Source organism: Pristis pectinata, chromosome 16 (genome assembly GCF_009764475.1).
Source record: "Pristis pectinata isolate sPriPec2 chromosome 16, sPriPec2.1.pri, whole genome shotgun sequence".
Taxonomy (NCBI): domain Eukaryota; kingdom Metazoa; phylum Chordata; class Chondrichthyes; order Rhinopristiformes; family Pristidae; genus Pristis; species Pristis pectinata.
In genome coordinates, this window is record NC_067420.1 from 33,677,085 (window position 1) to 33,693,479 (window position 16,395).

General features: G+C 38.8%; 1 protein-coding gene across 4 annotated transcripts in view; it reads right to left on the reverse strand.

Moving 5' to 3' along the window:
- Positions 1 to 15,061: 15,061 nt before the first annotated feature.
- Positions 15,062 to 16,395, reverse strand: part of mtg2 (mitochondrial ribosome-associated GTPase 2) — a 46,338-nt gene continuing 45,004 nt past the window's right edge. For all 4 annotated transcript variants that reach the window (XM_052031653.1, XM_052031651.1, XM_052031649.1 and 1 more), the window contains one exon: positions 15,062 to 15,797. In XM_052031653.1, the coding sequence (XP_051887613.1) occupies positions 15,679 to 15,797 (119 nt within the window). In that variant the 3' untranslated portion in view covers positions 15,062 to 15,678. The remainder of the gene's footprint in view (positions 15,798 to 16,395) is intronic.

The window sequence follows — 16,395 nt, forward strand, 5'->3', positions numbered from 1 at the left end:
TAACTGCAGCCAGGCTGGTTTCCTGAGCTTCTTGCTACCCGTCAGTAGAAGCCCCGATGAGAACACAACACCATCTGGGGGCAGGGAATCGACTCAGACAACCAATCCCACAGCTGCTGTTATGAGTGACCCTGTGACTTTCTTCACAGGAGTTGTGTTGATTCCTTCTTTAGCAAACTTAGTAGTAAATTCTGACAGGATTTGCGCTAAAATATTGGTTCAGCACCTGTCCAGTTGCTAATTGCAGTCACTAAAGGTGCAATGAAAAGACAAGCTTGCATGAAGCTCACGGTATACATGGTAATAATAAATACAGTGATGAGAGCAAAAACAACAGAATGTGCAATGATTGCATTTTTGGGCTGTGTTGAGAACCAAACACCCTGATTATGATCATCAGGTCAGTGCATTGGGGACTTTGCATTGTACATTATTGATATCAAGCATCATTCTGGCTTCTGTGGCTTAACTCTGCTATCAATCCACTCTACATCCTTTGGCCAGTGAAGTTTTAAGAAAAGCTTTTATAAAACTCCTCTACCCCCCAGAATATTCTCTACTGTGTCAACTTCAGCAATAAAGATTTGCTTGTTGCTAGTTAATCTTAGTTACCAAATGAGAAATTCTATGAGGAAAATATTGCATAGAACCAAGCATGCACAAAATGGACCAACTACAGTGGTGATGCAGGGCACAAATTACAGACTCATAACCCAGAAACCAGATTAACAATCAGACATTTGAATTTAAATCCCCTCATGGCAGCCATACAAGTTAAATTCACTTTCCTATGCAACCACAAGAGACAAAACACCCACCGTTCACAGGAATTCTTTCCTTCCCACCATCCAGGAATCCAAACAGTCCTTCCAGGTGACGCATCAATTCACTTACGTAATGTGGTCTCCCCTAATTTAGAGAATACCATACTGAAGATACTTACTGAAGACTGGGTTATTTCATGGATCATTGAAGGACCTTCACCCGATGGAGAGTAATGGTTTGCCTCATCAAGGAGGCAGCAAACCAATCACATTCTTAACAGTGATTAAAGATGGACAATAAACACTAGCCTTGCTGCTGATGCTCTCATCTCATGAATTAATGAAAAAAATTATGACAAGATTGTGGAGTGTGAAAGATGCTGTCCTTGATAGAAGGCAGGAAATCATTGGACTGGCCAACGCTTGCAGTAACAAAGTACCGTCGAGGGTAATAGCAGCATGCTATGTGAGCCTGAGCTGAGGCAGGTGATACTATGGAGATAGAAGCAGACAGTCATGCTGATGGATTGTAAACGTGGTTGGAAATTCATCTGATGGTCAAAATGACGTTTAGGTTTTGATAGGTCTGGTTCAACTCAGACATTGACCAGGGAGTGAAGTGCTGTTGAAAATTACTTTGCACATATCAATAGGAGACATATGGCTTGGACTGGAATATGCCACAAATCAATTGCACAAAATGCATTGAATTTCTGTAAGATTAGTATTGACCAACCACAGCTTGTATTCTGAGGGGCTCTGTTGAGAATCTAGTGGAGAAAAGCAGTCAAAGTATGTTGGACTTCAGTGAAATAAGCTCATTTCATCCTATTTTCTGTGATTGCAAGAATTGTTGACAATAAGCTAGAGAAAATCCTACTCGTTTTAAATAAATACTGCAGTGTTCACTGCTTAGGCAGCAATTAGTATGAAGGGTATTTTCAAGAGCATGTCATTTGATGTATTCATACCAAGTAAATGTCTTGCAGTAGGTTTCACTCAGTTTGGATGATTTTGGGAGCACGTATGCCTCTTCAAGGCTCAGAGCTGCATTGCAGAGAGACTGCAACATGAACACTTACACATCTACTTTATCATTTTAGTTTGAATAACTACAGAATGTTAATAGGATATGCTGCAAAAATGCCAAATGTCAGCTGTACAAGACATTGGTGAGATTGCACCTGGAACATTGTGTGCAGTTCTGGTTGCCCTATTGCAAGGAGGATGTTTTAAGCTGGAGAGGGTACAGAAGAGATTCACAAGGATATTGCCAGGACTGGAGGGTTTGAGTTATAAGGAAAGGGTCTGGGACTGTTTTCCCTGGGATGAAGGAGGCTGCAGGGTTGCCTTATTGAAGTACATAAAATTATGAGAAACATAAATAAGATGAATTTTCAGTCTTTTTCCCTGGGTAGTAGAGTCCAAAACTAGAAGGCATAGGTTTAAGGTGAGAAACAAAAGTTTTAAAGAGGACCAGAGAGACAAGCTTCCACCTCCCCCCCCCCCCCCCCCACACAGAGGGTGATGCGTATATAGAGTGAGCTTCCAGAGGAGGTGGTAGAGGAGCGAACAATTACAATGTTTAAAAGACATTTGGACCGATTCATGGATAGGAAAGGTTGAGGAGGGATATGGGCCAAATGCTAGCAAATGGTACCAGCTTATGAAGACACTTTGATCAGCATGGACGAGTTGGGCCGAAGGGTCTGTTTCTGTGCTGTATTACTCTACAATAAAGATTACATCTTATTTAAACTGTACTTTTTTTAAAAATCATCCTTACTGGTGGTAGAAATCCATCATAAATTTCTGGCAATGCATTTGTATGATCAATCTGTGCATTTAAGCAAATCTTTGCTTGATTTAGTGGCAACCAAAGCTTTCAGTATATTTTGGAGATTTAGAGTTAGATAGAGTTATCATTCAGCACAATGGAAATAAAGATCAAGGGGTGATATAATGTGAGCTGCCATTTAATAGGGTGACAACGGCAAATACTAGAGGGCATTGCTTGAGGGCGAGGGGGGGAAATTTAAAGGAGATTTACATGGCAAGTTTTGTACATAAAGTAGGGTAGGCTCTGGGGGAGCTGCCAGAGAATTGGTAGAAGAAAATACAATGGCAACATTTAAGAAGCATTTAGAAAGACACATGAACAGGCAGGGAATAGAGGGATATAGATCTTGTGCAGGGAGATGGGGTTGGTTTAGATTGGCATTATGGTTGGCACAGACATGGTGGGCCGAAGGGCCTGTTCTTGTGTTGGACTGTCCTATGCTCTATGTAATGGCACCTATTTTTTTTACTGGCCTATGCCAGTGAAATTGCACAGGGTCAAAAACCACCTTTAAGAGGTAGCAGGTAAAAATTTTAATTCAACTTAAAGATTTTTAATGATATTATTTCCAAGGGAACTTCATTAAAGTTTTATAGTAAATATATTTTTAAAGCATTATACATGATCCTTCAAAGAGAAGTGGGTTGTGTGATTATGCCTGGAGACCTTCAGAATGTCGAGTAAAATTGGGAGGAAGTAAAGGTTTCTAGCTGCACGTAGCAAGTGAAAGCAGAAAATTGAAATATGTTAACTCAATTTTCATAGGCCCAATTTTGTGGTTGTGAAGACCATCAGCCTTCATTGTTATGAAACCAGCTTTCAGATCTGTGTATACGTGGTTTAATAGTAAATCCCGGTTGTTAAGAGCAACTTAGCACTCACCCAAGAACTGAGCTGCTTTTCAGCATTTCTCCGCTTCAGTCAAGGGAAATTTGTGTATTAACAACTTTGACAACCCATGAACGATTCTCAGTGAAATATCCAGAAAGCGTTAGGCTTTGTTGCATTAAGTGAACTTAGTTACAAATAGTGTATAAAGTCACAATTATTGCTTAACAAACTCACAGGACCTCACAAAAATGTTGATTGTAATTCTGTCAGACAAGTAATTCAAAATATATCAGATTTTAATATATAAAAAACATTTTATCTTTAAGAAAATTTAGATACATGGGCGTTTACCTTAATTGCTTAGTTCCAATTGTATTGTTCCAATTTTTATTTGGTAATTTAGGCAATATTTAAAATAATTAGTTCAATTTTGTGTTTTTTTCCTTCCTGGTTTGCGGTCTGTGAGCATTCTTCCATGAAACAGGCTGTTTGTCTAACTTGTTGACATCATGGTTACTTTACACAGTGGATTGCCTTGAACCACTGTCCGACAGCAACTGATATCCAAAAAGGGGGCAAATTTACAAAAAAAGCTACAAGTGCTTGAAATCTAAAATAAAACTAAACAGAAAATGCTGGAAATACTCATCAGATCAGACCACAATCTGTAGAAAGAGAAACAGAGTTAATATTTCAGGTTGAAGACTTCATCAGAACTGGGAAGGAGGCAGAAGAAACGTTAAACTGCAGGGAGAGAGGGTAGGGGGATGTCTCTGAAAGGGTAAAACTGGGGTGATCATGGGGATAAGCTGTAAGCAAGATTATTTGGCCAATGAGCAAATGGGTGCAGTTAGAGACGAGAACATTGACAAAAGAATATAGCCAAATGAATGTAGAAGTTGCAAAATGCAGAGCAGGAAGACATGTTCACCCTCCCTGCAGCTTAAACTTCTTTTTCCTCCTTCCCAATTCTGACACACGGTCTTCAACCTGAAACATTAACTCAGTTTATCTTCCTGACCTGTTGAGTACTTCCAGCATTTTTGGTCAGAAGAGAGGAAGTCCACACCAGAGATTGCTCAATTTGTGGCCCTTTTGCTGATCACAAAATCCGATTCATACAGTTGGTGCCTACTCTGCTGACATGATTTGCAGTGAATGGTTGCAATTTAGATTGAAGTCGAATGGGGCAAGTTCCAGATATGTTTTAAACCAAAACCAAGTCTTATTTTCCATCAAAAATGGCTGAACAATGAAGACCATCTGAGTGCAAAGAAGTGCTATCAACAATCTGCAGGGCACCCATGATTAAAGAAGCAGTTAACATTTCAAGTCATTGCCCTTGCATCAGTTCCCTGACCCGTTCTAATTCCAGATGTCAAGCATCCAGATGTCAAGCATCCAGATGAACAACAAGTCAATGTATTGGGAGATTTATGAATAATTCACATTAATGTTAGTATGGATGATTTTATTTATTTTATCAGTGAAAAAGACATTTAACAACATAAAAAAAAGACAAACCTTTTACCTTTACTGTTCTTTGTCCCAGTAAAAAAAATTGGAGTACTACAATCCATGTGGAGACTTTTAAAATGGAAAGTCGCATGGTATAACGCATTTCAGGAATGCAGAATGTTTTACAACCAATGTCATATTTTGCAATATAGTCAGTGTTGCAATATAGGGAAAAGTGACAGTCAATTCATACTCAACTATCAGGAAAAAATAAATAACCAACAGATAAGGCAGCATCCGTGGAAAGAGAAATGTTTCAGCCAAAGACCCTTCATCAAAACCCAGCCTCTGTGGTGTTTTTTTTATTCTCATTAACACAATAACCAAGTGGATTTGATGATAGGAAGCCTGTGAACACTCTACTTTGTTTTCCAAATAATGGGATACATTTTACATTTTCTGAGGGCTCTCTTAAGCATCTTTTTGAAAGGACTACACTTTCATCAGTGCAACTCTCACCCAGTACTGCACTCAATGTTCATCTAGGCTACAGGCCTAAGTGGGAGCTAGACCCACAACATTCTGAATCAAACCGAGATGCACTATCACTGAGCCAAAGTTAACATTCATGTCATTCATTAACTCTTTTATAACAGCACACTAACGTGTCATTTAAAAAAAACACAATGTGGAAAACACAAGATGGATCCAGTACACAAATGGCTAATGAGAACAAAAGACCATTGTATGCAAGGATGCATTGGCTTTCATTCACTTAGTGGCTGTCCTTTGATATTTTGTTATCTGTTTGACCAAGCTGACAGTGGTTCTAAAGTTCAGAACTTTCTTCATGAAATTAATCAGCACTATTCAAAAAAAATACAATTGCAAGTGAACACTGAGTAACTCTAAAAGATATTTTTAACAAAATCCAAATTGCTTTCAAAAGGTAGGTACAAGTAGCAGAAATGCTTCACGCTTTGAAATGCCTCCACACTTTAATCTTTTAACCCTGACTTTATTTTAAAGCAATACATTAACCATTTTGACACTCTTATCAGAAAATTCTAATAGATCATGGACATTCTATGGTGCCCTTTCACTTGTGTTCAGCTTTTTTCAGTTCTGCAAAAGCTGATATTTCAGACTATCATCATTCTTGAAATATATATAAAAAAAGATTTGTATCCTGACAGGAGATTCCATCTACTCTGCTGACCCTGCAGAAGCACCACTGATAATCTCTGCAGTTCAGAGCAGAATTGTGGAGATATAAGTCTATATTTTGCTGTGTTTGCATCATAAAACCATTATCTAAGCCTTTCCAATACAATTAAATACGGTTTTAATGTTTTCTACCATATGCACATAGCTGCTAACTAACAATGGAAGTGACAAGGCAGAAGGTTTAACCAACAGAATTTGGAAGAGGTGCTTAAAGGATTCAGAGAAATAAGGATATGTGCTTACAGCAGATGTGAGGAAAATAGCCAAGTACCCTTTAAGCACACCTGCAAGACCTGGAAGCATGACCTAAGAAAGCATGACCTAAGTTGTGATAATAAGACAGCTATAAGTGATAAACAAATGGATATGCTACACCCTAATTATCTCCCACTGAGATGTGCTATCCAGTAAAAAGAGGTTAACCAGGACAGTGCATGATTAGCATGAACAAACATATTTATATTTGGGAAAACTGCAATTAGATAATGTATATTCCAATTAAGTGCACTGCAAAAATTCTCATGAATCAATGGTATGATTCCTTATTCAAGCTGAATCCCTGATCATCGTGTAGCTGTGTCGGTTTTTAGTGTAATGCATACTTTCAATATCTCAATAATCTCCACTTTACAGGAGATATCAGTCTTTATCCAAGAAGACACAGTTCTGTACCGATGTTTGCCCCAAAAGTTACAAGCCTTCAGATCCAACTGAGGAGCCCACATTTAGTATTTTGAGGATGGAGAGCAAGAGAGAAAAGGGAGAGAGTGAATCGAGTAACTTTCCCCAACCAGCTACAGGATGTGTGTACCATGTAGTGTCATCTTCCAAAATGACAGAGTCTGAGTGTAAACCAAGCAGCATCACAGAGACCGGATTCAAGACTGCTGGACAGCTAGACGACTCCATCCAGTTCTGGTTATGTTGTGATAGCTCCAGAGAGGGCAAGAAGTTGACAGCCAAGGATGTTGCCATGTTTGGTAAAGAGCTGTTAAGAGATAGGGCTGGATAAGTTAGGGCTGTTTTCTTTAGAACAGAAGATTGAAACAAAATTTAATTAATGCAAATAAAATTATGACAGTTGCATTGAAATAGTGCCTTTCACACCTGACCAATGAAATTCACAGCCACTTGTATACTTTTGAAGTGCGGTGGCTGTCATAAATGTGGCAATAAGATAGGCCATCATCAGCAGTCCTGACAAAGCCATTATCTGCTCCTGTCGTTATTTCAGAGGGGCAAGATAATGGTTAGGAATAGTTGCCCCCAGCTTTGCATTCTCCTGATGCAGCTAACTGATCTCCCAAACTCCGTCATACTTCATTTTATGATGTAGAAGGAAGCCATTCAGTCAATCATGCTGGGTCTCAAACCAATCCTACTATCCCCAATCCCCACTGTTCCCTGTAACCCATTCTCCCTCATTCACTCATCATTCATGGTAATCAAGCCAATTCATCATGGTTTTATGAAAGGCAAATCATATTTGGCCAATTTGTTGGAAATCATTGAAGAAGTAGGTTAAGCAGTTATCATAAGTTGTCCCTGGAGTAGGTGGCTGGCAGGAAAACCAGGGGAGTTGATGAGCAATGTCTTCAGACTTGTTCTTGGATTACTCAAAGCACTTTTCCCTTTAGCAGTTCAAATTTTCTACAGTATTTGCTGACTCAATGTTGCCACGTGGGAGGAATACGTGTTAATTTTTGCATGAATGAGCAATTAGCTTCCCTCACTCCAGATCACTGGATATAACTGCTATAAAAAGTCCATGATTAACAATGTTTGACCAGCAGATGTCAGCATTTTGTCTGCAATGAATCTGCATAGCTCTCATCAAACATCAAAATCAGTCTGTCCAGCTAAAAGACCAAAAGGGGATAACGTCTTTGGGTGATATCTAACACTGGTAATATTGGTTTGGCTAAACAACAGACCACAGCCTGACAACAGTATACAATTCTGGTTAGGATGTCATAGCTATAAAGGATAAGGAGCAGATCTGCAAGGATGTTGCCAAGTGTGGAGAGTAGTTATTCAGAAGGATTGGTTAAACTGGGGTTGTTTTCTTTAGAAAAGGAGACTGAGAAGAGATTTAATCAAGATGTATAAAATTATGAGAACCCCAGATTACATGATTAATAAGAATGTATTTCACTTCACAGAGAGGTCAATAATAATTAGAAGCAACTGGGAAAGTTTTTCAGCCAGTGAGTGTGTTGGAGCTCAGAGTGGTGGAGGCTTCACACTTAAAAAGTTGTTGGATGAGCACTTCGTAGGCCTGAACCTACTGGCTGTAAAGCTAGTATAAGTGGTTTCTTCATCCAGTATTGCCTCCTTCTCTCTGCCATGAATTCCTACGATCTACAGTTCCCACAGAGAGATATACAAATGTCCAGCTAATCCAACACCTCTCTATAGCTGAAGTACTCTGAAAATCTTTATAGAATGACAAATATCTTTTCATGGCATTAAATATGTCATTTTCAATGTGATAGTTTTATTTTTAATTCTTTTGTGAAAGATGAACAGCACTGGCTCAGGTAACATTTACCCAACATTCCAAATTGCTATTGGATGAGCAGTTCTTACATGTAGACTTGTTTCATTTCTAACAGAGTCTATGTACGCCTAAACCCAAAATTGTCATCTATCTATTCAGATACTAATGATCCTGCAGGTTACATACAAAAAGGAATTCAGCGAGTACAGATACACAGCTTGTAGCACACCTGCCTCCACACCAGATGGTCACGTATTTAGCTCTACTTTTTTTTTAACCAGTTCACAGCTGGACTCCTGAATGCAGGCAGATTCCAGTCATCAAGGATAATCAGTGCATCATTGATGAAAACCTTACTTTAATTCAACCAAATACATTTAGGATTCCCTATCTGTCATTTTAACAGGAAAATGCTTTTGGTTTTTTTCATTTTAAGATAGAAATGACTGCCTGTCTTTCCCACTGAGTTAACAAAGACGTTCCAAGTACCTCTCACAGAGTTGTAGAATGCACCAGCTCACTAATAATGATTCCACAAATTAGTTTTGATTTTACATCTTAAACTGAGACCACAAATTGTGCACTATATACGCTGTAAACTTGAAGTGTAGATATTTTGCATTGTCCAAAAAATAGAAGCAGGAATAGACCATGTTACCCCTCAAGCCCAGATCATGGCTTCTCCCATACCTCAACTCCACTTTCTCACCAGATTTCCATATCCCTCATTTCTCTTATTGTCTAAAAAGACATCGATCTCATCCTTGAATATACTCAATGACTGTGCACCCACAGCACAAATGAAAAGTGGAGTACTTCAGCCTTAGACAGGAATGTACTGCAAGTGATGTTAGATTAGCTGCACATTATTACTCCAACTTTTCATTTGTGTGAACCTTCCATCATAGGACCTTACAACAGAGAGGAAGAGGAAAATTTCTCTAATTGAGGGATGTGGATCTTGGGATGTGAATCTTTGAAACTAGCCAAAGATCCACATCCCTCAATTAGAGAAATTACTCATGTCATTCCCAAATGGTCAACACCTTATTATGAGATTATGCCCTCAGCACTAGACTCTCCAGCAAGAGGAAACACCTTTAAGCAAGTGTTTTTTGTGTTGCAATATGATCAGTTCTCTTTCTGCCAAACTCCAATGGATAAAAGCCAATCCCACTCGACCACTCCTCATATTTGTGAATCATTATGGGATGTGGTGACAAAATTTTGATAAGAAAATCCCAGCTACAATTTCTGTACCTGGGCTTTTCCTTGGAATAACAGAATTGACCCTGCCTCAAAAAAAATGGAAGAAGGATAACAATGAAGCTACCTGCTCCCCGTGACATACAATTAATCTTCATCCATCTTCAGAATCAGAGTCAACCCTGCAGAAGCTGTGCACACCCAACCCAAGGAGCCTGGGTCAATGCCTAGAATAAAGGATAATATGCTGGATCCATCTGGAAAATGTTCTAAGGGGTACAGGAGCAGAGGGATCTAGGGAAATGGGTGCACATCACTGAAAGTGGCAGGGCAGGTTGGAAAAAAAGGGTTAATAAAGGTGCACATTATTCTGGGCTTTATCAATAGAGCCATAGAATACAAATGCAGGCAAGTCATGCTGAACCTTTCAAAAACACTGGCATATTGTGCTCAGTTCTGATCATGTCAGTGTAAGAAGGGTGTGCAGGCATTAGAGAAGGCCTAGAAAAGATTTTTCAAGCATGGTTGCTGGGATCAGGGACTAGGGTTACAAGGACAGATTAGAGATGCTGGGACCATTTTCCTTAGAGAAGAGAAGAATGAGAGGAGATCGGAAAGACGTATATAAAGTGATGAGGAGTCGGGACAGAGTTGATAGTGGAGGCTGTCCCCATTTGTGAAGGGATCAAGGACCAGAGGTCAGAAGCATAAACTAAACAGGAAGAGAATTGAGACAGACATAGGGAAAGCATTTGGAATCTGGAACACACTGCCTGTGGATGTGGTGAAGCAGCTTCAACTGTGGCCTTCAAGAAGGAATTTGGTGAATATGTGGTGAGGAAAAATTTGCAAGCTATAGAATTAGTCTGTGACTCTGGTAGAAAGCCAGCAGAGACATGGGCCAACTGGCCTTCTTCTATGCTGTACATTCTATGATTCAATGGAGATTGGTTCCAGGGCATTCTCTGAATAACTGAGATGAGATGTCACTACTGATTGTACCTCCACCGGGAACTCATTTGAAATACATCTTCAATTTTCAGGGCCAACATTTGACCCAGACAATACAGATTTGACACTGGGACCAACACCCTCCCAGGTGTCCTGTTGCCACACTGGTGGCTTTGCACCTGCTTTACATTCAAATAAACAAACAACTGCAAAAGAAATTACTACTCCATTATTTCCCAATGTTAACAGTATAGTGCAGCAAGATGCAAACATGGAATTACACATCACCCTCCTGTCCCATATATATTTTGGAATTCCCTGAAACTACAACAAAATATTAATGCTAAAATTTTCCAAAGTGACTCAGTAGTGAGATGTAGTAATATTAAATCCTATTAACAAGTATGCCTAAAGGAAAACTTAAGAACAAAAAATAGCTTATATATTTTGTTGACGTGACCTACATGTTTGTTCAGTAAATTTGTTCCCTGCACTGCTGGCAGGGATGAGAGGGTTTGGGAGAAAGAATACGTGTTTAACACATTAAATACTTTGTACCTGTGACCTCCACCCACTGAGACATCGAGCTGTTGGTGACTGGACTGGCTGCATCATCGTGCATCTCTCGGGCTTAATTCATGTCAGAGAAGCTGCGACACTTAAATTATTTTCCATCATAACCTTGTGAAATTCCACATTTATCTTTATTATTAGGAAGTGAAAGATGAAAAGTTTTTCCTGACTGCAGTACCCTTAATATAAAAAATAATTCTATACTCACTTTGATATTTGCGGGATTTTATAAAGACGTAAAGCCTGTTCATTTCTGCTCCTCTCCATCAGGTGTTAAAAACTTCCAGAGTATTTGAATAAATCTAATCAGATAAATCTGAGGATGAGACACTCTCACATTGCTAACAACCAATCCAAACTATAGCACAAGCGCACTTCCATTGTTTGTTTTACTTTCTTCTGTCAGCTGTTGTAACTGAGGAGTTAATTAACCAATTTATATAAATAAGCTGAAGTCCTTGTTAAAACAGCCAGTGGATAAAAGGAATACAAATTACATAATTGTTTACATGCAATGATAGCAATATGTAATTTCTTGGTTCATGGTTTAATTATTATGTTAAAAAATTCTGCAGAAAGCCTGTGCTTTGTAAAGTTAAATAATAAACTAATTAAAAGAGATCTGTTGATAATCTGCAATCAAAGCAGTACCTCTTAAATCTGTTACTGACCATCAACAGCATCAGGAACAGATGCTCCTCTATCCAAACTGAAGTGCTTAGTGATGGTCTCTCATTATCATTTTTGACTAAGATAATAAATATTATTCAAGCTTCATGATGAAATAGTTACACTTCCTGAATGCCAAACAATTAAATTCCGACATTTCTTCGGGGAGCACACTGCTGCCTCTTTGGGGAAGAGATGATTCATCTTTTCCCTAAATAAGTGTTTGTTTTTGGTTAGGTTAACAGAAAATAAAGACAGGTTGGAAAATTTACCCTCTTACCCATGAGAATTATGTATCAGTATCACCACTGATCACATAAAGCCAGTCTCACAGCTCCAGTAGTAGTGATATTCCATCAGCAGAATAAGAAGCCTGCTGTTCTGTTGCTATGGAGTACTGGTTACCTTGGATACAGTTATACTCCCAGAGAACCACAGAAACAAGATTTCACCATTACAAATTGAGGAAAAAAATTGTTGTTGGAAATAAATGTTACATCCATTACACAGAACATTGAAGATAGATATTGAATGTTTATACTAAAAAAATAAAAATTTGTTGCCTTTATTCATTATCAGATTGAGTTCCTAATTGATAATTTCAGTGTGGGTAAAAATAGAAGTTCACAAAAAGAGCACATTGCCAGATTAAAATATATATAACGGGGTGTATCGACTGTACTCAAAACAAGAGGTGTTGATAATTGAAGCCTCTGCCAAATTTGGTTCAGATAACACAGAGATCATGCAACATCGAGCAAAGCTCTCAGGGGAACGGGAGGATGAGGCGAATGAGGTTATAATGGAACACTTGAATTTGAAAGCCATGATTATCGCTGCCAAGCAACCGCTTGCACAGTTTACCTCAAAGCACAGCTTGCCTCATTTTTGTCACTGTCACGAAAATCTGCAAGCTACAGCTGAGATGTACACCGACAGTTCTCAGCTGGACCACTGGATGGAGTGCTTCACAATACTGGAGTGCCAGCTCATTAGTAGGCTAATGAAAATGTTTACTTAATGAGTGTGTTTGCTTAGGGACAGATTTATTCTGCAAATACTCTGATGTATGCACAATAACAATCCTTGGATAATCATCTTCACCACAGCATTCACTTAATTTGTGGGCAATGTTGCCCCCTTCACTGTAACCTTTTACTCCTTTGGACTGATGACTCTGCAGCCAAGAGGATTAGGCTTGTAATCAGGTTGCTTTCAATGCTCATTGCAACCAGCTTGAGTTCTTCTTTTCAGTTCAGTCTTCCCTTGCTAGGTACTGAAGTTTTGTCCAAATTACACCCCCATTCTAATTCAGCACATGCTGGCAATTTTGTCTTTTGATCTCTCAGACCTTGACTTAAATGCATCTGATATCCGTCAGTGAAATCAAACAGGGAAGGTTAAGTCCAGATCCGAGTGCACAAATTGACACTTTGCTAGTATTCCTGATCTAAGGATGTACAGGTGGTTGTTGAGAGAAATGGAAATTTCACACAAGCAGGTTGGAATTGTGGTTTTCTAAAGTCAGATTTTACTGTTAGCAGAGATTTCCCTTGCATTGAGGGAGCGTGCATATGCAAGGTTTGGTGATTACAACCAGGATTAAGGAGCTGAGTCAACACTTACTGGTGTTAGTTATTTCAGCTTGTGTCAACTGTAGCTCACTCACACCCCATTCCATTGCTGAGAGTCAAGTCCCCTTCCAGAAATTTGAGCATGAAAATCTAGGCTAGCCCTCCACTGGGGCACTGAATGAGCAGTGCACCACTGGAGGAGCTGGGAGACTGCTGCTGTGCTGGACATGTTGCCTGTTGGTTGAGAAATTAAACCAAGGCCATTTAAGCTATCTCAGGTGGATGTAAAAATCACACAAGACTATTTCAAAGAGTAACAGAGGAGTCAGCCACAGGGTTACTATTTATCCCTCTGTCAACATCACTAACACAAAATATCTGCTCATCATCGCGTTGCTCTTTGTCAGAACTTGCTCTGTACAACAGTTGTTGATGTGACCCCAATGCTTCATTAGCTGTAAAACACCCTCCTGTATACCTCAAAGATATGGACTACTACAGAAGGCACCTCAAAGCACTGAAGAGATGGAGAGTCCAACAGCCAGGATCAGCAAACCAATGTCAGCAACCTCTCCCAGACCGACATCCCTGCTTCAAGGCTGACTCTGACGGCAGGCCACATTGTTCCCAAGACCACATTCCTGAAGCAAGCACCTCATTGCTGAGCTCCATTGTGGCAAGGAGTTGACAGAAGGACAGGTGATACAGTTCATGAATGCTCTCCTTGGAAAAACGTAACATCCTCACTGAATTGTGGGAATCCTTAGCCTATAACAGCTCAAGATGGAGAAGGAGCATCTGGAATGTTACTGAAAATCTCGTCTCTTTGTCATGAGTGTGTGGAAGCCAAGTAAAAATGACAAAGAGTGTACATCATCTCCAGTGGGACCCACCATTCCAACCCTTCATGCACCTCCTTCCTCCTGTGAGTCTCACATTCACCTCATCAGACACCGAACCCAGAGAGCTGGACTTGAAGCAATCTATCCTCAACCCTGAGGGACTGTCTAATATGAAAGGGAAGAACATGATTCCAAAACAAAGGAAGTTGCTAAATAAAATCAGGTATTCTTATTCTATTAAAATTTTAAATTTTTATATCTTTTTAAAATTTTATTTACAGCGTGGTAACAGGCCCTTCTGGCCCAATGAGTCCGTGCCACCCATTTTAAACCCAAATTAACCTACCCGTACGTCTTTGCAATGTGGTTCCTACTGGTGAAGCACAGGTTTTAAGTTATTCTCAGAATACCAGGTGCTCTCAATCAGCCACACAAGAAGTCAGCTTAAACACTAGTAATATTACCTGGGCAGCAAGATAACTTGTGACTGCAACATTAACATGATGGTATTTCCTGTAAATTACACAGATTGCAGCAGGATTAATATTTGTATCCATAAGGTAAAGATCTACACTTGCGCCATGTTCCAGAAAATTACTCTTTTTGTTCCACACCAAAAGCATCTTTATTTTTTACTCAGGGAGTTATCAAGACAGCAGCCAGACAGATATAGGAAGGAATGTTAAATATTAAATTGTAATCAAGGGACATATTCCATGCCTAGTGATAGAAAACTTAATTTATTGTGCATGCTTTGATTTGACCATTTGAGTGTGACAAATAATGGTGAGAGTACTTAATTGTTACTTTCAGTATCAGATAAGGTGGATAGCATTTTAGTGAAATCTTAAGTAATCATTCTGGTGAACAGTGGATTCCGAAGGCTTTTGAGATTAGCAGGAATCCCTTTGTATTACTTACTTCCTAATAACCATTAAGTGTAATAGTTCTTTCTGGAATAATATTATTTAACAATACGTTGTTTTAATTATTGTAATATCACCAAGTACAATTTTTGTATTTACACTGTTCTTTAAATACACAAATTTTCACCTCTTTGATGTCAAACTCAGAAACCCTGACAAATTTAGTTAAATAGTTCTAGGTGGTTTACTTAATCAATACCCTTGCAAAAGTACAATTTCAATAAAAAATTAAGTTAAACAAAATCCAGTACAGAAAGTTTGCAATGTCCATTTGATTTTAAAGTTTAAAGTGATACAGTGTTTCACCATGATGCATTTTATTTTGGTCGGTAACCAGCATGTAATAGTTTCTGCTGTGCATCGCAAACCTCTGGAAAAATTTCTTGCTCCACCTGAAAACCCTTCTTTGGGTAATCTCGAATTCGTTCAAAAACAGCTGGAGAAAGAAAAAACAGTTAAAGTTGAACCAAAATCTCATGACAGTGTAATGTGAAGTAGCAATGACATTAAACTGAAATGCAGAAGGATGTAAATAAAAACATTCATGATGATATTCTTGTTGGGGTACAGGGAGTTTTTGGTAACAATCTACCCTTAATTGATATTAAAAAATGTAATCCAAGGGCTTATTACAGTAGATGCTGAAAATTTGAAATGAACAAAAAAGCACTGCATATTTTCAGCAGGTCGGACAGCGTCTCTGGAGAGAGAAAAAGAATTACCTTTTTAGATCAATGACCTTTTACCAGAATTCAGTGATCTCTCAATATTCTCTCTCTGCAGATACAGTCAAACCTATTGAGTATTGCCAACATTTTCTGCTTTTATTACCAAAAGCAGAACAAATTGCTGTTACAATAACATTATGGTGTGCAGATCTGTTTCCATGTTTACCTACAGTCTTTAAAAGTAATTAATTTGATATGCTACATGAATAATGCTTTGGCACACACTGACAGCTGCAATAACTGCATCTTATTAAGGCAAGTTCCATCTGTCTTTAAATTAATATTTGTCGAAAAGCTAATTCCTAT